The sequence below is a fragment of the Acomys russatus genome, chromosome 8 (genome assembly GCF_903995435.1).
Source record: "Acomys russatus chromosome 8, mAcoRus1.1, whole genome shotgun sequence".
Lineage (NCBI taxonomy): Eukaryota > Metazoa > Chordata > Mammalia > Rodentia > Muridae > Acomys > Acomys russatus.
Window position 1 is genome coordinate 75,810,316 of NC_067144.1, and position 22,004 is coordinate 75,832,319.

Genomic DNA, 22,004 nt, shown 5'->3' on the forward strand with positions numbered 1-22,004 from the left:
TCTCACTTTTTTTTATGACATTTGCTGAAAACTGTGACAATATTTGAATGTTGGGACAGGAGCAAAGTTAACTGTGTCCTTTCCACTTTGTATCCCAAGTGACTTTTTCATCTTAGTCACCAGTTCTAAAGTAAAAGAGATACCTGGGAGACACAAACTGGCCATGGCGGAAAGCCTGTTTAAACGCTTGAAAAGTGGATGGGGAAGGTCATTTCTCCTGAAAATATCTCATAGGCTCTTGGAGGCTTGGGACGTGCTGGCTTGTCTTCTTGGAAAGAAAAGACTCAAGAAACCACTATGTCTGTCCCCAGTGCCCTCAATGAGGACAGAGGTCTTTGGGTGTTTTGTTGTTGTTGTTTTATACTTCCTTTCAGGGTTTGGTGAGGACTTTTTTTTTCCTGTGGGAAATAGATCCTTGCTTTTGCTGGTGAGGGATGAATGAGTCCAGCCTCGTGACAGGCGCGTGACTGGGAAGGTCTACCTCTCCTCATTCTTCTCTTATCAGTAGGCTCACACCCTGCAAAGGAGGTCAGAGAAGCCGTGCAGCCCCAGTGGGTCCCCTGAGAGGGGCACCCCTGCCCTCATGCCCTCCAGGGAAGGCTGTCTTGAAGCATAAGGAACAGCCCAAACACAGGGGCACATCTAGCCCCCAATTACTCATCCTACAAGGGATCACCTGGGAAGCTGGGAGGCATGAGACTGTTCATAGCGTCTCCCCTGCTAGCCCACACTTCCTTTCTGTGTCCAGGAGGCAGAGTGACATTGAGCCCATTGCTGAAAGGGCCTTTGGACGTAGCCTGCCTGGCATTGCCTGTCGCTGGTCAGACAGCCATGAACTTCATGTCGTTCCTGGGACCCTCTGTTGAGAAGGGGACCTGTGTTCAGTGTCTCCATTCTTGGCATCCTGAATAGCTGAAGGGAGCCTCGGGGTACACTTAAGGACAGTAGGACTGTTAACTGTTTCTTTGCATATTGTCACAGCCAAACACTAATGCACATAAAATAAAATTCAATAAATTATTTTTTTAAAAAACCAAAGAACAACAACCAACCAAAAAAAAAAAAAAAAAAAAAAACATTTTTAGATGAAATTTACACATTACCCAACACATCCATTTAAACGTATGCTCCAGTGGTGTTTAGTGCATACATGCAGCTGAATAGCCGCCAGCTCACCTTCAGAATTGTTTTGTTGCTTAGAAAAGAGATTCCACATGCATTTGTGACTCCTTGTTTTTCTAAGACCCAGCCTGATGTGTGTGGTGAAGTCTGGGACAGGTAAGGGATACAGTCAGTGGGTAGGTATGAGGGAGGCATGGACATAGCCACCTACGCTACATACCATCCTAGCCACCTACCATCAAAGGAGGGGGTGGCATGCCCAAGCGGAACCCAGCAGGGAATAGGCCACTGCAGGTGCTGTGTGAAGCAAATGGGAGATCAATGGGGGAAGCGCCCCAAATCAGAAAATCACTGTGGCCACAAAACCCAGGAGCTCACCAAAACCACTAAGGTGTCCAGCCTGAGAAATGCCTACACATAGAGTTCAAACTCATTATTTTTCAATCTCTTGAGCAGGATGGCCTCAGAGAGGTGGTTACCACCTGCCCACCCATCTTTCCTTCCATCCATGCACCCATTTGCCATGCTTCCATGCACTCATCCATCCTTCCATTTTTTTTTTAGCAAGTACTGTGGAGTACCTGCTATGGCCAGGGCTCAGGATATAAGATGCTGCTTGGTACTTGGTGGGGAGAAGGAGGGGGGCATGAAACACTCTCACAGAGGTGCTGGAATTATAATAGAGCGGACACACAGCTCAACAGAAGTGTTGGCTGAGGGAGGGAACAGATTGGAGGAGCTAGAGCAGCAGGGAATTTGAGTGACAGGAAGCTATGGCCAGGGTAGGGAAAGAAGAACAGACATTGTAACCACAGTCTTCCTAGTCCTTGGATGGGTATTCTAGAAGGAACTCAGCTGTGGTCCAAGTACTCCCCGCAACCCCTAACCATGGACAGGTTACTCCCAGAGGTTCTAAAACATGGACATACCCATCACACTACTCCTGCCACAGGGACAGACCACGTGTGCCACAGGAAAACTGCTGAGTACAACAGCCACAGCCAGCCTAGAATTTCTTGCCTGCCTCAACGTCGCAGCAGGAAGGAGGAGGAGTGACAGGTGCCCTGGTGCAGTTGTCTCGGGCAGTGAGGTCAGTTCTGTAAGAATTCCTCACACATTTAGTGTCTTTGAGAAATCGAAGTTCAGCAAACCACTTTTTTTTTTTTTTTTTTTTTTATAGACTGTGTACTGAGGCTTGGAGAGTATGTGCAGGCCTCAGAGATTATTACACAGCCAAGTAGCAGGTTAAGCTGGGGTTCAAATCCAGGCCTGACAGCCCAAAATGCTTTCTTTGAGAGAACACATGGAGGGTGTAGCTTGAGTCCAGAGCCGGAAAATGAACTTGAATCTGATTGTCAATGGATCCTGCAAAGCGGATTCATTGCCAACATGTTCCTGGGCATTGGCTGTGGGTCTGGTGTAGACTCTCCTCCATGGGGATCCTCATAAGCAGGATGAGTCGTTCCCAAAGTTTCCCTGACTCCTGAAGCTCCCTGGCCACCAGCAAGTGGCTGTGAGGGGTTCCTCTCCTCTGCAAGGTTAGCAGAAGCTCTAGGTCCAGGGGTGGGGTTTGGGGTTCAGGCTTTGGGTGACTTCTTACATTCTGAGAGCTTGTGAACCTGAGTGTTGCTCTCTGCTCCGGCCCCTTCACCCAGCCTTCACCTGATGATGTCAGACATCCCTCAGGAAAGTGGGGCCCAGACACAGATGCTGCAACTGAGCCCCCACCCACACGGCAGTTGGTGGCAGCTGGGGACCTGTATGTCTCTCAACACTCATCTTTCTAGTAGGGCCCCAGTGGCACAAGAGGGGATCACTTGCACACCGAAGCATGTGTGACACAGCTGGAATAAATAGTGTAACCGACTCCTCTCAGCTGAGTTCATCTTAAATGACAGTCTTTAAAAATGACCTTTTCCCCCTTCTCAGTTAAAATAATAATTAATCTCATAATTAATAATAATTTGTGATTGTGACAAAATGGCATATGCCAATTGTTTTTGCTTCCTTTATTAATACATCTATGAGATTCATTTCTAGAATGGGAGCCTTCAAAGAACCTGATTAAGGAAACCAGCCCGTAGAATTCAACCCCCCGACACACACCCATAAATAAGTGTGAGCAAACAGCCCTCCTGGTGGGGCAGGAAGGCCAAGGTGGGTACCATGGCTGGGCTGGCTGGCAGACTTCAACAGATGGGCTAGTAATACAATTAGGAAACACTGCGTTAAATGAACCATTATTTAAATTATCTGCTGTTTTCTGTATCTATTAACCTGCTGGGAAAGAGAGAGTGGTATCTGAAAAATCTCAGGCTCATCACTAATTGGATGAATCACCAGTCTTTCCCTTTAATGCCACATTTTACCTTATTGCAGCAATTAGCAAATGGCTCTCTGTGGGGTTATTGCCCAATGCGTCACTGAAGATTAGGAGGAGTGCAGGCAGGGGGAGACATGCTGGTTTGCAGCAGGAGGCAGGCTGTGGTTGTCACACGATTCTCATAGCTGTTCTTATTTTTTGCATTGTGGCTCCTGATCAAGGGACATTTGCTCTCATCTGAGGCAGCAATAGCAAACGCTCGGTCTGCGTGCTTCTTAGCAGCCTACGTTCATTTCTTACGTTCTGGGAGTCCAAGGAAGGTCAAAGTGTCCAGCTCCTGGTTGTAGAGGCATCACCTTCTTGAGGTAACAGAAGAAGGGGACTCTCTCTGGGTACCGTATTACAGCACTAATCTCATTTGTGAGGCTCCCTCCATCAGCTCACCACTCACCTGCCCAACTGTGCAACACACACACACAGACACACACACACACACACACACACACAGACACACACACACAGACACACACACACACACACACACACACACACACACACACACACACTGCATCCACTCAGTCACCTACTGAAGACACTGCTCCTAAATGCAAGTACTCGAAGGACTAAGCCTCAACACATGAACTGGGGAAGGGGTCCCAAGCCTTCGCCCTAACGGAATATACGATGACATTTGTTTGTGCTGACCTTCTGCTCGCTTCTCCTGGTGCCTGGGTCTGTGTCAGGCACCTGTCATCTGGAAAAATTAGACTTCAGTGTAGTAACCGTTGGTCAGGCCAACAGAATACAGTGAATTATTTCTGAAGCCTCACAAGTTTTGGTGCTATCTGGAGGCTGCGTGAGCAAAGAGCTCAAAGTGTGCATGAATTTGGATCTCTTAGGTATGTATTGGTGAGCTTTCCTATTGTGTGTGTCTAGCAGAGGCTGAGTTTGTGCATGGAGGCCTGGCGCCTGAGGCGGCTTGGTCCATGATGGTGGGGAGATGTGGCAGCTAGTTACATGACAGCGGGAGCAGAAAGCTCAGGGCAGAGAGCTGTACTATGAGCTCTCAAAGCCTCTGTTGGCCTAGGTCACCCAGTGAGGGTGACGACCTTCCCAAGGTGGTGCCAGTAGCTGAGGACTGAGTTTTAGACACATTAGACTATGGAGACACTTATACTCAGAATGTAATGCTCCCATATTCTGGGCAGCCTCTCTTCTCCTGCAGCATCCTCTAGGAATAAGCACCGTGGGGTCATATCTGTGGGGGTGACTTGTGGGGGTGTCTGTGAGGAGAGGCTACACTTGAATTGAGGGGACTTGTGCTGAACTTGCTGGGAACACACGGTAGCCCAGTAGGCGAGGGCAGCAGTAAGAAATGGTTGGAGTCACACAACACTGTTTGCTTGGGTTGACTTCCTCTGTATTCTGTGTTCTCTGCTTCTGCAGAGGGAGGACAAAGAAGCAAGGGTGTGGGTGTGATAGAGCTGTGTTCATGGGAGCCTGCGGAGGCTACGTGGCATTCCAGACCCTGGGAAAAGGGCCTTCGTCACTGGGACCATTGTGTGGAAGACAATGATCTTGCTGCTGCCTTGCCTGGGCCGAGACATGCAGGAGCAGTCAGGGTAAATGTGGAATGCCAGGCTGCCTGGCAGCGCGCAGAAAGAGCAGGACTCTGGGGCAGGCTGGCATTTCACACACTTCCTGCCTGCTCCTGGGCCTGTGGTTGCCAGTGAGACCCCCCAGAGACATTTGTGCAGTGGCCTCACAGCGGCCATGGGAGACAACCATTCTTGTTTGGGAATCTGTGGCTTTTATTGTCCATAACTTTTAATGATCAACAAAGAGTATTTCTCACTGCCATGCAGCTAGTCATTGTTTTTAAGGTGACGCATCTCTGGCCTAACTGCCTCTGCTCCTTCAGACGTCTGACATTATGGCTGTGATCTTATAGTGGGGGACAAGGTCCCCTTCTGTCACAAACCTAGGGGAGGGGAGTAGGATGAAAGAGGGAGGAAGGGGGGAACGGGAAGATACAAGTAAGGGGATAACAATTTAGATGTAATCTGAATAAATTATTTAAATAAAATAAAATTAAAAATCGATTTTGCCAAAATAAAATGACCATGTGCTAGTTTATGCCACCCAGTTTCTGGGGACTTGTTATGGCTGCCAATGGAAACGTAAGTCCATGGCTTAGAAGGATTGATCCAGGCCTGTCTGTATTACGGTCTGTCAGTAAATGTGGGGAGTTTTTGGCTAAAGGAAGAACTTTTCAGCTAAGGGGGGAAAGAAAATCACTATGTGATGAGGAATAGTAAGAGAGGTCTTGGATTTCTCATCAGGTCCTGGGTGGTAGAAGACACTGGAAAATACTCATAAAGTGAGGAATCCACAAATGTCATCCAAGTCTACACAACCCAAGCAAGCCGCTGTTCCAGTGCAAAGACCTCAGTAGGCTTCTGGGACTGTGGAATGCCTAGAGAAGATGGCACCCATCCTGGGGACAGGCCAAACTCCCCTGAGAGAACCTCAGGACACAGCACAGAAGCGGGCCATTTGAGAGCTAGGTGAACAGAGTTTGGACCTGAGGCTGTCTGGAGGTGATGAACTTACTTTCTTGTAGGATGCCTCAGCCATTGTGGGAAATAGAGTTCAGTCAGTGAGATGGCTTCTCTCACAGCATGATAGTTCCTGTGGCCAAGCATGACCACCTGAGGCCAATCTGTGGTACCCACATGATGGGAAGAGAGAAGCAACACTCACAAGGAAGTATGTTTTAGTCTCTGTTCTACTGCTGTAAAGAGACACCATGACTACGGCAGTTCTTGTAAAGGAAAGCATTTAATTAGGGCCTGGCTTACAGCTCAGAGGTTTAGTCCATTGGCATCATGGTGGGAAGCATGGAGGCACGCAGACAGGTATGGTGCTGGAGAGTAGCCGAGAGTCCTATGTCCTGATTTGTAGGCAGCAGGAGAAAGAGACACTGGGCCTGGCTTGAGCATCTGAAACCCCAAAGCCCATCCCAGTTCCTTCATCAAGGACACGCCTACTTCAACAAGGCCACACCTACTCCAACAAGGCCACACCTCCTAATCCATGTCAAGTACCACCACTCCCTCATGACCAAGCATTCAAATCTGAGACTATGGGCACCATTCCTATTCAAACCACCACAAGGTGTATGTGTGTACACATATACATATGCATATATATGGGCAGGGTATATCTAGCTAGAGTGGTGGCTCAACAGTTAAGGTGCCTGCTGTTCATCCAAAGGACCCAAGCTCCTTGTCAGGTGCCTCACAGCAACCTGTAACTCCACTCCAGGAGATCTAATATACTCTTCTGGCTTCTGGGGGAAGTCATGTGTACACACACACACACACACACACACACAGAGAGAGAGAGAGAGAGAGAGAGAGAGAGAGAGAGAGAGAGGGTATTTTTAGTGGGTCTAGGGAGATGGTTATGTTGATAAAGTCCTATGCAGGCATGAGGACCTAAGTTTGGATCCATCACACCCACACAGTGGTGTGAATTTATAACTCCAGCACTTGGAAGGTGGGTAGTGGAGACAGGAAAATCCCTGGAGCTGATAACCCAGCCAGCCTACCTCAATAAAGGCGCCCCAGGTTCAGTGAGAGACCCTGTGTCAAAAACCAAAGCAGAAAACAATTGTGGAAGACACCAAATACAAGCCTCTGGCCTCCACACATGTTCACATACATATATGTGCATCTACATACACACGGATTTTGTTTTGGCTGACCACGCACAAGTTTCTTGTCATTATTCCATTAAAAAAATCTGTTTTCATAAGATTTAAATTGTGCTAGATACTATAAATAAGCAGAGGTTCTTTGAAGTATATGAGGCCAGGTGTGATGGTGCATCTTTTTTATCTCAGCATTCAGGAGGCAGAGGGAGATGGGTTTCTATGAGTTTTTGAGACCAGCCTGGATTGCGTGGTGAGTTCCAGACCAGTCAGGGATACATAGGGATAGCCTATAGATAGATAGATAGATAGATAGATAGATAGATAGATGATAGATAGATAAGAATTTATCATAAATGAATAAATAAATAAATAAATAAATAGATAGATAGATAGATAAATAAGGATATGTGTAGGTCCCGTGAAAACTGTATAGCATTTGATGTCAGGATTTGGGCCTCTGGATTTTGGTGTCTACACACGGTCAGGGAACCAAGTGCCTCAGATGCCAGGGGCTGACGACAGCTGGTGGCCATTGTATGCTTGTAAGACAGTCACATACTACCCACATCTTAGCTTTAGAACTTGGGGCTGGTGAACACCAAGTTTGTCTTGAAGAATTGGATTTCATGTGCACCCATCTATGTTATGTTCTATTCTATCTGAAGCCAATCCAAACACCTCCACAGACGTGAGAACAAGTAGACAGCAGCCCCAAACCCGCCATGCAGAGTTCAAGCTCGGCACCTTCCTATGCACGTTTCCATGTACGACTATTTCCATGGCCTGTTTGTTTATCTTTCTCAGTCCATTTCACCCCTGTACTGAGGGCAAAGTTAGTGTCCATTCAATGCCTATTCAAACGCCTACTATGTGCCTGGCTTGTTATGTCATTGGAGACACAAGACATTGCCATTTAGAGAAAACGTTGAGGTGGAAGGCCAGTGAGAATGTCAGAATGGATGAGTCGCCAGAGCTCCTGCGCCTAGAGAGAGGCTGGTTGGTTAAGAGCACGTTTGGGGCAGACTGGCCAGGCTCTAATGTCAATTCTGCCGCTACCTTCATATATCTGAGAAGGTCAGTCTCTCTGTACCTCAGTTTCCCAATCTGTACATAAGTGTGATGATGGCACAGTCTGAGAGCCTTTGTGAGGCTGAACATGTTTTCGTGGTGGATGGACACTTAGTGGGTGTTATAGAACATCTTTCCATAGCTATCAGCCTAGACATGACCAGTAGCACCATAGGAGAAAGAGAGAGGGAAAGGAACAGGTGGTGCATGGAGGGACAGGGATGGAAGCTCAAAGGCTGGTAGGACCACATTATTAAGAAGGTGTCATCGACAAGTCTTGGGAGAAGCAATTGTGATACGTCACGTGGGTACACAGGGTCCTAGGTTCATGGGACAACCTGGTGGTCAGCAAGGCTGCTGTGGAACAAGGTCAGGTTCACTGGAGACAAGCTTGGCACCTGTTACAAGGTCTCTGGCTGAGACTCTGACACATCAAAGAGCGAAGGAAGAACAGATAATTGACAAGCTTCTACTTAACAGGCCCTAGATTGTCCCTGGATGGTAGCAGACTGAGGAAGACGGTGGGGAGACCAGTGAGGAAGAGGCAAAGGGTGACAACGGCCATGTACCACTCATGGGAGGATGAGGGGAGGGAGAGGAAGGGCACTGAGGTTTTGCCCTGAACAAATGTTACAGAATTATGTTAACTGAGATGGCAAAGTCCTGTGCATCTGGACGATTTCTTTCTGGCTGAGTATATTTATTTCCGGGGTGCTACCACACAGATCCACAAACTGTGCCTTAAAAATCAAAACAACAAAGCAAGGTGTTGACAAGACTTCTCATTCTGAGGCTATGGGTGGATCTGCCTTTGCCCCTTCGCTCCCGGTCTACACTGCCTCTGCTGTCACATGGCATCCCCTGTGCCCCCCCCCCCCGACCCCGATTTTGTGGGAGGTTTCCTCTCACAGAGAATGCCAGTTAGGCTGCATTAGGGCCCTACCTAATGATTTCCTCTTAACTTGATTACCTCTGACCCATTTCTAAACATTGCTCCACTCAGAGGCACAGGGGTAGAGGTGTTGGGCAGTGAAAGGCCACGCCCAGAGGCCGGGAAGTCTGGGGGTCACGAGCATGCTACAAACAGGTGAAAACTCCGCAGGCTCTCTGAGGACCTGAAGTAGGCAGACTAGAAACTCCAGAAGACTTGGAAGAATGCCAGACAGAGGGAGGGAGGAAAACCCAGGAAGGGCGGTATCCTTGTGTCAAGGAAGAGGAAGGGAAACAGAATGAAGTGAGAGATAGAAAGTCATGTAAATATCTATATCTATATCTATATAAAGATATAAAATTTTATACTCACATATCCAAAGCAGCCTTATATCTGTATCAACATGCAGAATTATATACCAATGAACTAAGAGCATCTGAGAATGACAATAGTCTTACAGTTGAAGAGCATATTTAACAATCTACCCTTTTCTCCTATTATTTCTACATATTTTCTAACTGATATGCTCATATTCCCCTTCCTTTTCTTTTTTTATTATATTGCTTTTTTTTCACTTTATATTCCCATCCCACCCACCCACCCCCTGCTTTTCTCCCTGTCATTCTCTCTGACGCTCTCTCCTGTTTCCCTCGCCCCCTTCTGCATCACCTTGGAAAAGCCCCACTCCTGTGCCTACCCACCCTGGCACATCAAGTCCCATCAGGACCAAGTGAATCCTCTTCCACTGAGGCCAGACAAGGCAGTCCAGCCAGGGGAAAGTGATCCAAAAACAGGCAGTAAAACCCATTTCAGAGACAGCCCTCACTCCACTTTCTAGGGGACCCACATGAAGACTAAGCCTCCTATCGGTTACATGTGTGTAGGGGGCCTCGATCCAGTCCACGCATGCTCAGTGGTTGGTGCTTCAGTCTCTGTGAGTCTCCTCAGGCCTAGGTTAGTTGCCTCTGTTGGCTTTCTTGTGGAGTTCCGGGTCCCTCTATCCTTCCCCCAGCCCACTCTTTCACAAGACTCCTCAAACTCTTCCTAGAGTTTGACTGTGGCCCTCAGCATCTGTTTCAGTCTGCTGCTGGATGCAGCCTCTCGGAGGACAGTTATTCTAGGCCCCTGTCTTCAAGCACAGCAGAGCATGATTAATAGTGTTTGGGGCTGACTCTCTCCCACGGGGTGGGTCTCAGGCCAGGGCAGTTATTAGTTGGCCATTCCCTCAATCTCTGTTCCACCTTTATCCCTGCACGTCCTGTAGGCCTTGGGTTGAAGGTTTTGTGGGTGGGTTGGTGTGTCCCTTCCTCCACTGGAAGTCCTGTCTGCCTAGGGGGCAGTTCCCATGCCCTCACTACCACCTGCTGCTATGAGTCTCAGCTAGCCTCACCCCCATATCCTCTCAGGAGCCTATCCTGTTGCAGGTCTCCAGCTTGTCCCAGAGATGCTCCACCCCCTGGTTTCCTTTCTCTCCCAGCTCTCTCACCTTCTAACCTACTCTCTCCATGTCTGATCCCCGCCCTCATTATGCGCCACACACCTTCTCCTACCCTGTTCCCTGCTTCATCTACTTTTCTGATGTCTATTCTATTTCCCCTTCTGAGTGGGAGTCAAGCAGCCTCCCTTGGGACCTCCTTCTTACTTATCTTCTTTGGGACTGCAGAGTGTAGTATGGTTGTCCTGTACTATATGGCTAACTTCCACTTATAAGTGAATATATATCATGTGTGTTTTTTCTGGGTCTGGGTTACCTCACTCAAGATGATCTCTTCTAGTTCCATCCATCATCCTGCAAATTTCCTGATTTCCTTGTTTTTAATAGCTAAGTAGTATTCCATTTTGTAAGTGTACCACATTTTCTTTTATTCGTTGATTAAGGGACATCTGGGTTGTTTCCAGTTTCTGCCTATTATGGATAACACTGCTGTGAACATAACCGAGCAAATATCCTTGTTGTTTGGTGGAGCATCTTTGCTCCCAATTTTCTGAGAAATCAGCAGATTGACTTCCAAAGTGGTTGTACAAGTTTGTGTTCTTAACAGCAAAGAGGAGTGTTCCCCTTGCTCCACATCCTCACCAGTATGTACTGTCACTTGAGTTTTTGATCTTATCCTTTCTGTTGGGTATAAGATGAAATCTCAGAGTTGTTTTGATTTGCGTTTTCCTGATGAGTAAGGATGCTGAACATTTCTTCAAGTGCCTCTTCACCATTAGAGATTCCTCTGCTAAGAGTTCTCTGTTTAGCTCTGTACCCCATTTTTAAATTTGATTATTTGGTTTCTTGGTGTTTAACTTCTTGAGTTCTTTATATTTTTGGATATTAACCCTTGGTCAGATATAGGGTTGGTAAAGTTTTTTTTCCCCGTTCTGTAAGCTGCTGTTTTGTTCTATTGACAGTATCCTTTGCCTTACAGAAGCTTTCCAGTTTCAAGAAGTAACATTTATTAATTGTTGATCTTAGAGCCTAAGTTGTTGGTGTTCTATTCAGGAAGCCGTCTCCTGTGCCAATGAGTTCAAGGCTGATCCCTACTTTATTTTCTAATAGACTTAGTGTATCTAGTTTTATGTTGAGGTCTTTGATCTACTTGGGCTTGAGTTTTGTGCAAGGTGATAAATATGGATCTATTTGCATTTTTTACATGTAGAATCTAGTTAGACCAGCACTTTTTTCCATTGTATGGTTTTGGCTTTTTTGTCAAAAATCCAGTGTCTGTAGGTGCATGAGTTTATTTCTAGGTCTTCAATTCTATTTTTATATACATATATGTATGTGTCTACTCTGGTATGATATATTGGACCTATACAACTTATTTACAAATGTAAAGTTTACTTTCAGTCCTGTTGAAAGCTGCTATTACAAACTGTTTAGAATTATTTAATAGTTAATCAATCAGACTCATGGTCATATCAGATACTAGTCTACTTTATCACAGAAATATACATTCTAGGTTGAACAGTTAGTAAGTATCTAGAATAGGCAATATTTGCCTATTCATATTTACAATAGATAGATAGATAGAAAGATAGAAAGATAGATAGATAGATAGATAGATAGATGATACATAATAGTCCAAGATATGCATGGTTTATTGAATGTAACACCCCAAGACTGACCATGGTCAGGGACACAGTGGATTTGGGAGCCAAATTGTGACACTGTTCTCCTTTAGGGCAGCATTTTAAATAAGAAAATCAAGTACGGAATATAAGGGGAGTAACAATACATTTTAAGTTCATTTTGATTAACTAGAGAAAGTATTGTCAGCTAACCTTGAAACTGATTGGTCCCAAGCGAGGTAAGTGAGGTGGTGGTTAGGGTCTTCCAGGGTACAGCCAGAGTGTAGCCATGTGTGGAGATAACAGAGCATGGGCTATGACACCATGGTAAAATATAAGGCTTCCAGGGTACAGCCAGAGTGTAGCCACGTGTGGAGATAACAGAGCATGGGCTATGACACCATCGTAAAATATAAGGCTTCCAGGGTACAGCCAGAGTGTAGCCACGTGTGGAGATAACAGAGCATGGGCTATGACACCATGGTAAAATATAAGGTTAACTTGACCCTCTGGCAGGGTTTGTTACTGTCAGATATATGAATAACTACTTCAGGAAACAGAGTTAAAATTTTTTTAAACTTAATTTCACCTTATAAACAAAGATGGATACAAAACAGCTTCAGCTATGTTACAAAGAGCAGGTGTCCATAGATAGATAGATACATAGATAGATAGATGGATAGATAGATAGATAGATAGATAGATGGATAGATAGATAGATGTGCTTGCACACTATGTAAATATAGATGTAAATAACCCTCAATACTTCAGAGACCTACAGAATACGTCATTTAAAGATATTTCTATTAATTTAAATCCTTTTTGACTTGAGACATGTCAGCTCCTGGCAACACCTCCAGCCTACTTCAATGAAGATGATAAACATCATAAAATCTCCTTTTGGAGATAGCTTCATTAACGGCAAGCAAGCTACTGGGTGAAGATGCCCCAGCTCTCTCTGCAAACAACACGCTGCCCAAAATGGACAAGACTTGGATGCAGGCTGAGTTGACTGCCAAGCTCTGTTGTGACAGGGCAGGCAAGTCCTTCATAGTTCCTGCTTCACAATTATGTCTGCTAGATATACTGGGCCAGGAGGTTAAAGATGATGCCCCGATGTTACATAGAGAGAGAGAGTGGGTGACTGATATCTCTTAGTTTTGGAAGCTGCTTGCCTGCACTTCCTACTAAAGTAATAATTTCATTCCTCCTCAAGTCTCTGTTGGGGTTGAAGACTAGGTAGTTCAGTTTCAGTTTGGCTTAAGTTGTTTAGGATTCAGGAAAATGTTTTAATATCTAGAAAAGTGTTTTTAAGTTGATAAATAGAAGATATGATGGAGAATGATCTAGATACTTTAGAATCACCTACACAGGGTAGACAGTAATGACGGAGAATGGTCTACATACTTTAGAATCACCTACACAGGGTAGACAGTAATGACGGAGAATGGTCTAGATGCTTTAGAATCACCTACACAGGGTAGACAGTATTTTTCTTCAAGGTTGCCAAATACAAATCAGTTAAACATTTTGAATGTAGCTTTTACATATGACTTTCTTAATTGTTTCATAACTGTTCTTACTGTATGTTAGTTTATTATAAATAAATAAAGTCCATATGCAAAACAAAAACAAAAAACCCCTCACCTGCCAAATAACATTGTTTGCAGCTTGTTTAACTGGATGTTCAAACCTTGAAGACTTTAACTGCTTATTCTGTGCTTGTTTCTAAAATCTATTTGTTTACTAAAAAGCTGGTCCAAGTCTGGACTGACAATAGATGCTGGGTGTGAAAGGGTGGATGGCACACTCCACTCCCTGGGGAACCAGTATTTACTGGAGAAATGGGTCAAACAACTAACAAAGAGGCCAACAGCTTATTGTCATTAGCCACCAGCAATTGCAAACTAGACAGCATTCCACACCCACTAGAGTGGGCTAAACAAAACAGGCAGGGCCACCACCTTTCAGACTGCACGGAGCAAATGAGCCCAGTGGGCCATAATGCATTGCCATGGGGGCTCAACTCATGCGCTGAGGTTTGAGAATTCCTCCCCGGTTTTTTTTTTTTTTTTTTTTTTTTGAAAGGCATCTACCCTTTCACCCAGCAAGCTTCATTCCCAAGAGAAATAGAAACACATCCACAAAAAGACAAATGTCCAGGCAGCCTTATCTATCACAGCCTAAAGCTGGAAGCACCACAGCTGCCCATCAAGAGAAGCAGAAGCAAGCAATGGAGTACAACTTGATGGTAGAAAGAGCAAAGCAGGTACTCCTCAGCATGGAAGAATCTCAAAAGCAGCTGGGCCAAAGTAGAAGAAAACCACATGGTTACAGAATGTTCAAGAACAGGCGAAACTCATCTGTTCTAATAGAAGACAGAAATCGGTATCTCCCAGGGAAGAGGGGCAAAGAGGACAAATGGGACATTTGGGATGTCTTGGTTTGGGTGTAGAACCTGCGCAAAGTCACCATCAGACTTCGGGCAGCTTGAGCTTTTGTTTGTTAGAGTCAGTGTCTTGCTGGGTAGGTTAGGCTAGCCTACAACCCATCGTCCCCCTTATCCAGCCTCTTACTCCCGGGATTGCAGACATCCACCACCCACTGCCTTTTAATTACACCAAATCTAGAGTTTAACAAAGCTGAAAAAGAGACACTTGTTTGCTGGAGCCAAAGCTCAGTGGTTAAGAGCACTGGCTGCTTCTGCTAGAGGACCTGGGTTCAGTTCCCAACACCCACATGGCAGCTCTCAACCATCTGTAATTCCAGTCCCAGGGGCTCTGACACCACAGACACCAGCACACATGTGATATGTTTGCATACATTCAGGGAAAACATGCACGAAATAAAAATAAATTCTTATTAAGGAGGCACCTACGATGGGTATAGTCAGGGCCTCAGCAGAGAGCAGAAGGAAAAGCCAGTAGGGAGGGAGGTCCCTAGGGAAAGGAGACTGTGGAGGAATTGTACTCCAAGAAATATTTGGAAAAGCAAGACTTTTCCAGCCAGGGATGAACTTGCACAAAATTCCGAATTGACTAAAGAGCTGGTCATGTTAGCAAGTATTAGTGACTCAGTATGCCCACCCCCCTTGTCTAACAGACCTGTCTGGAAGGCTCCTGTGTATCTGAGGCAAATCCCACTTAGCTCTCACTGCAGCAGCGTCTTTCTGGACTGTGCCAGGTTTTTCATATAACTTTACATGTTATTTTATAAAAACAAATTTTCTCCCTAAATCAGTAGAGATGTTGGTTTTTGCCGATCAATAAATTGTTATGCTTAGTACTTCTTCAAATAACGTGAAGCTTTTCCAATTTTTTTTCTCTCCTTAAAAACCAAAGCTACAGATCCTTGTGGACACTGGGAGCAGTAACTTCGCTGTGGCAGGTGCCCCACATCCCTACGTAGACTCCTACTTTGACTCAGAGAGGTGAGTGGCTTACCCACAGTGGCAGGGGCTGGCCTTGGGGGAGTTGGCATCTTTGAGAACATGCTGAAACAAAACAGCCAGAAGGCCATCATCTCATTTCAAAGGAGCTGTACACGTGTGTGTGTGTGTGTGTGTGTGTGTGTGTGTGTGTGTAAGGAGCTGTACACGTGTGTGTGTGTGTGTGTGTGTGTGTGCGTGTGTGTGTGTGTGTGTGTGTGTGTGTGTGTGTGACCGAATGCACACAATACACGCATATCAGCTGGGCATAGTGGCACACACCTGTAATCCTAGCGCTCAGGGAGGCAGAGGCAGGCAGATCTCTGTAAGTTTGAGGCCAGCCTTGTCTACAAAGTCCAGGACAGCCAAGGCTACACAGAGAAAAACCCTGTTTTGAAAAATCAAACAACAACAACACAAAAAACATGCACATCTCCTTCTCGGGGAATTTATATCAAATTCCCCTATTAGCCTTGGAGAAATTTGCCTTATGGAATTCCAAGCGTGCTACATTCCTTAGTCACACGGGAGATGCAGCTCCCAGTGTGGTAAAGTAGGTACAGAGGAAGCCCACGCATGTGTGTCCCACTCACTGCATACTAGGTTCTGCCAGGAAGGCTAGGGTGTCTTGTTTGCCCAGCTGAAGAGGGGATAGTGACTGTCGGTGCCAGGTGGCACCCCACAGCATCTCGGTGCAATAGTGCCTGCCCCTCCCTCAGGGAACACAGAGCTTTTATATGGCTCCACGTAGCGATAAGATAGCAGGTTGATAGTCTAGGCACAACACCTGGCCAGTGATTATCTTGAAACCTAGTAGATTAAGTGATTGTCATACTTTGAGTATGTGTTTGGAGTGGGTGGGGTTCTTGTTTGTGCAGCAGGTTGAGTCCTGGTGTTTTTGCTCTCTTGTCCTGGTCTCACTGGTGGTCCACTCAGGCCTCTGTCTTGATACAGCCCCAACCCCCCTCCCACCACACCTTCTGGACTGCAAGACTGAGTTGCTCCAGATCTCTTGTGCTTAACCCTAACCTGATATGCTTTGAGCAACCATATGATCCTGCAAGTGTCAAGTGCCACTACCAATCTCAGGCCACACAACACAAATGCACCAAAAATACTGTGTGCAATGACCTTGAGGCCATATATGTAATGTGTGTGTGTCTGTGTGTGTGTGTGTGACACAAAGGAAGTTCTCATCTAGGTGTGGGTCCTCTTTCCTAGGCATCTCATTAGGTATATGCAGACCCCCCAGAAAGCCTGAATCAGAAATACTTCTGGTCCCAAGTATTGGGGAGAATCTACACCAAGCCTAGATGAGGGGCAGGAGTGAGGTGACGTAAGGTACTCAGTACATCATATGAGCATGTCCAAGGAGAGGCATACAGAGGGTGCTGGAGGCTACACACCACTGTGTGGATGTGGGCCCAATGGTACACAGACCCAGTGGAGGCCATTTGGGCAACCGGCTTAGACAAGTTAGCATGGGTGGTGATGGGATTTTCCAAAGTGAAGAAGAATCCTCTTAAATTTAAAATTAAAGTTGTCACCTGTCTTCCATTTACATGTTAGTTAATGCTCCGATGCATGTTACATCTGCCCATGGTACTTAGAGTTAACGAGAAAGGGAGGTTTCCAGGCCCACACAAATAGCTTTCCACCACATGCTAGCCAGGGAACTAGAGGAAGGCCTGTGGCAGGTGGATTGGTCTGGGTTTTCAGGAATGTCCTGCCCCTCCTAGGATTGCACCATTCCTGGCCACTGGCCCACCAGCAGCCCAAAACAGGCCAGCACCTTCCCTTCCAAGACCCATCCCCTTTAAGTCCCGGCTCACAAATCTGGAGCACGCACCGCCACCCGCCCAACTGTGCAGTAATTTCATTCCTTATCACACGTCTGTTGGCCTAAGATCAGTAAAAGGGAGCAGTAAAGCTGGGGCTGGCGCCCGTCAGGGTGATTGGGACACCACACAAATGGTGCACTGCAGAGACAAGCTCCAGCCAGGAGCCAACTACCTGGTAGCCCCTTGGCAGCTTCATTTACAGCTCCGTCAGGGCCAAAGCGTGCCCAGGCATCCTTTAACAAGGCCGTGCAGTTGTTGAAACGTGCCAGGGTAAATAAAAGCCCCCGTTTCCGCTGCTTATGTAGTCTATCGCTCAGTGTTAACTGGTCAACTCTAGACAGCATGGCAGCTTTCCTCACAGACCCCCTGCTGCGTTTGCTGTGAGGATGAGCCAGGGCTCTCACTCTGGCTCCAGTAGGACATGTTTTTCTTTGCTTTGCTTTCCTCCTTCAGGTGAACTTTGTGCCTCCAGCCAGGTGTGTGGGAGGTGGGCAGAAATTCCCCTTTATCTTGTGCAGTGAGCTGGCCTTCTCAGGCCTGCCCTCATCTGAGTCAGTACGACCTCCTGGGCTTTCCACTGTTGCTATGACCGGTCAGCCTTCCTTCCTGCTAAGCCCACAAAAGAGCACAGGCACCCCCATCAGCTTTGCCACCTCAGATCTATTTAAGTAAATAGAAACAGCAAAACACACCCAGGCCTGGGAAAGGACAGGCTTCCCGCTGCACTCTGACTTCGCCATTCCTGCCTTCTCCCTGTAAGGACTGTGAAGATCAGAGGGACCTTGCTTGTGCTTGGAGTCAGCAGAGACTTAATTAGTATGAAGGGTATTTGTTCTCCATATAAACGATCATGCGTCTAGTACTTTTGCTGGTGTTGGGTTGTGAGGTTTTTTTCCTCAGCCGCCGTATCTGATGGAAGCCAGAGCACAGCTTTCCTTCTGGACCGCTGACAAAGGCGCCTTTGTGGAGAAGGGGCCCCAGCCATGTGATGTTTGAGTGTTGAGTCAGTCCTCTGGCTTCTTTGTTATAATAAAGGCTCCTGGTTGGACACGGCAGCCTCTGATTCAAGCCCCAGCCTTCCACCGTTCAGGTTCTGTGCTTCCTGAAGCATTGTGCAGTAATTGGAGATTGGGCTCCAGGTTCTTTGAGCGGCTGCTCTCTTTGATTTATGGAAGATGGCGGGCCACGGTGAGTCCTTTGTGTGGCGTGTCCCCATCGTGAGCCCTCTGCAGTAACCCTGAGTTGCTGGATGCCCCAGGGTATAGCTGACTCCGAGACGGAAAGGGCTGTATATTTTTCTTTCCAGCCAATAAAATGGCCTCCAGCCAAATGGATTGGTTAAAGGTCCAGTATGTATCTCACTTAGCCCTCCATCACTCAGGAGCCGAAGGTATGCTTGTCCGTGAGTGTTGCCTTGCTCCTGTTCTCCATCGGGCCTGAAACCCATAGAGACATTGAAGCAATGAACCAATTTGTTCTCTACAATGATGATTATAAGTGAAACTGAAAGTAAGGAACCAAAGAACCACTTGGTGATGTCTTCAGAAAGGCCAGAGGGGCACACAGTAGGAACAGGTCTTTCTTCTTTCTTCTTCTTCTTCTTCTTCTTCTTCTTCTTCTTCTTCTTCTTCTTCTTCTTCTTCTTCTTCTTCTTCTTCTTCTTCTCTTCTTCTCTTCTCTCTCCTCCTCCTCCTCCTCCTCCTCCTCCTTCTCTCTCCTCCTCTTCCTCCTCCTCTTCTTCCTCTACCTCCTCCTTCTTCTTCCTCCTCCCCCTCCTCCTTCTTCTTCCTCCTCCTCTTCCTTCTCCTCCTTCTTCCTCCTCCTCTTCCTCCTCCTCCTTCTTCTTCTTCCTCCTCCTTCTTCTTTTTGTTTTTAGGTTGCTAGGTAGCTTTCAAGACTGTCTGTGGCTGACCTACCATTAGGCTTCCTTGGAGCCTGAGATCTTGAATCAGCACGTCAGGCCCAAACCCCCCTCCATTCAACTCTGGTGACTCCTGAAACCATTGACAAGTCACAAGAGCCACATCACCAAGCCCACTGGCAAATGCCCAACTCTGCAATGTGCACACAAGTCTTGAAGAGGCCTTGAGGGCCCTCAGCATCCCCTGGGTGGGGTGGCTCTGGAGAACCAGAGCTGACCCAAGGACTGGCCTTTGAAGTGAGCAACTCCACTTCTTCCATAAGCTCTGGAAACAATAGTGGCATTCTCTTGAAACAAGATGGCCCAACGTTCTGTTCTGGGCTTCAGCTGATCTCGCTTTAGTTCTGCTTTCCCCGCACTCACTGATCAGAGGCAGAATGTCTTCTGAGTCTCGTTCAGAGCGTTTTAATTGCTGTGAGCAGCCTCGTTTCTGGCCACCCGCACCCCTGACTGTTTGCCATGTCTGAGCATCTGGAATGGTGGCTTTGAAAGCGAGAAGCCCTTCCAGGGTTTTCTCCTGACAAGATTAATTTGAAAAGCTAGTGAGAGCTGAGACTCAGAAAAGTAGGCGTTAGCAAATGAAGATGTGGCGAACAGAGACGATGTGCTCGTAACCCGCGGGGCTGCTCCTGCCTCTGCCCAGGCCGCCCTCACTGTTTCGGATTCAGTAAAGGAGCCCCAAAGAGGGCGAGCCTACAATCAGAGTGTTCCCACATTCCCTCAGAATTGTTTTCTACAGGGGTGGCCACTGACCAAGTGGAGCTGTGTAAGTTAATTAATGCTAAATGAAATGAAATCAAAGTTCAGCCTTCTGGCACCATCACATTCCACTAGCTGCATGTGGCCTGCATAATGGATCAGCACCATCATTAGAGCCTGTTCTGCTGCCCAGGGCTGGTCCAGATCACAGCGTTGGTCCATTCAGAAATCTGTTGTTCAGTGACCTGAGGCAACACCTTTCCACATCAGGAATGGTTGCCCTTTTTTCAGGACTTCAAGTTTCAGGTGCTCAGTGTTTTCTAGAAAAATCTCCCTGAATTTTCTAATGGTCGCTCATAGGTTGGAGAAAGCTTGGAAACCATTTGACAATTACACTAACTGGAGTTGTCTTGTTGCACACTGGTTGGGAGCCAGGATTTTGTTCTAAATGTGTCACATATTAACCTTTCCGGGCTGCATAGGTAGTCTCAGGAGGTGCGGTCCTGGCTCCTCCTCCCCAGAATATCAGGGAACTGAAGTGCAGCATTCAATAACTTGGTCCTGAATGATACAGCTAGTGAGTGAGTGGCCATGCACGTGGCCCCTGGTGCTGTGCAGGGAGCAAGAAGCCTGTTGTGTGCATACAGTGGTGCTCAGGCTCTTATTCTAAAGAGCATGCTGAAGCCTCAGTGAGATGAAAATAAAACACTGCTCAAATCCCAGCTTGGGGAAGCTGATGGAGGAAGGTAGTTAGTTATGGGGACCACAGATGCAGACAGCGAGCCAAGTCTGACTGGCTGATGGTTTTTAATATAAAGCCTTATTGGGGCACAGCCAAACACATGTGCTTCCCTATGGCTTCTGGCTGTTCTCTTAATATAGCATGATAGCTCTGTACCTGCAACAGAGATTATAAGGTGAGCAATGCTAGAACATTCCTTGGTAGGCCCTTCATGGAAAAGGTGTGCAGACTCTTGTGCTAAGTCATTCCGCACGCATTTCTGAACCTGGCCTGTTTATTCACGGAACTGAGATTTCAGCGTTTGTTCTTCTTGCTGCCTGTCACTGTAGATGCGTTTGTTTCCTCCTGTATGCCTGGTACATCTGAGGTTGCGTTATTTAGTGAGACACCAAACTTGCTATTTGACCCATCCTCAAAACCTCGAGTCCCAAAGGCCCACAGTGAATGCCACATGGATAGTTCAGTGGGTATTAGCAGGAGGGCCTCAGCCTGCCCCTGCCTGCTCCCAGGTTTTTTTCCCCATGGCTTCTCTTTCTCACGAGGCTTGTATAGTTTCCTCGTTGCAGTAACTAAATGCCCGACTGTCGCCAAGTGAGACAGTGAAGCTGTAGGCAGGCCTCAGCTGCACCTGGCTGGACCGGGCTCACACATTCTCACAAGCTGCAGCTGCCTTTGGTGTCACATACTCTCCTCATCCTTCCGTCAGGCTGTCACGGTGCGGGAGCCACACCGCTGGTTGATTTACACCGAGCTGGATGGTTTCCTTTCAGGCAAGGAGGAGGTCAGCAACAGGCTCCCAACAAGGCTGCAGTCAACAATGACTGGCGAAGCTCAAACAATCTAGGACTTGAAGAAGTGGAGCACCTGTGGATAATGGACTTGAAGAAGGGATGGAGGAGGTTTGGTGGAGATGGGAGCGCAGTGCAAAGGCCTGCGTTACCAGCCTCAGCTTGGCCTTTTACCACCACCCTTTTCACTTCAGGAATACTAGAGGAGCCTCCCCAACTTGCCAATTAGACCTGAAAACCTGCACCAGCTGAGAAGGAGGCTCTGGCTTCAGGGATGTGGCATAGATCACAATGCAATTTCAAAAGAAAAATGGACTTTTTCTTCTTTTGATGATCACGTGCAGATGTCCTTTCTTTAAGTTTCTCA

At 46.8% G+C, this 22,004-nt stretch overlaps 1 protein-coding gene and 1 pseudogene across 1 annotated transcript in view; one reads left to right on the top strand and one right to left on the bottom strand.

The window, feature by feature from the left end:
* The window catches only part of LOC127192954 (40S ribosomal protein S19-like), an 877,505-nt pseudogene that overhangs the window by 829,875 nt on the left and 25,626 nt on the right, over positions 1 to 22,004 (bottom strand).
* Bace2 (beta-secretase 2) overlaps positions 1 to 22,004 on the top strand; it is an 86,920-nt gene that overhangs the window by 31,448 nt on the left and 33,468 nt on the right. Inside the window, exon 2 of the mRNA XM_051150336.1 lies at positions 15,561 to 15,649. Within this exon, the coding sequence (XP_051006293.1) occupies positions 15,561 to 15,649 (89 nt within the window). The remainder of the gene's footprint in view (positions 1 to 15,560; positions 15,650 to 22,004) is intronic.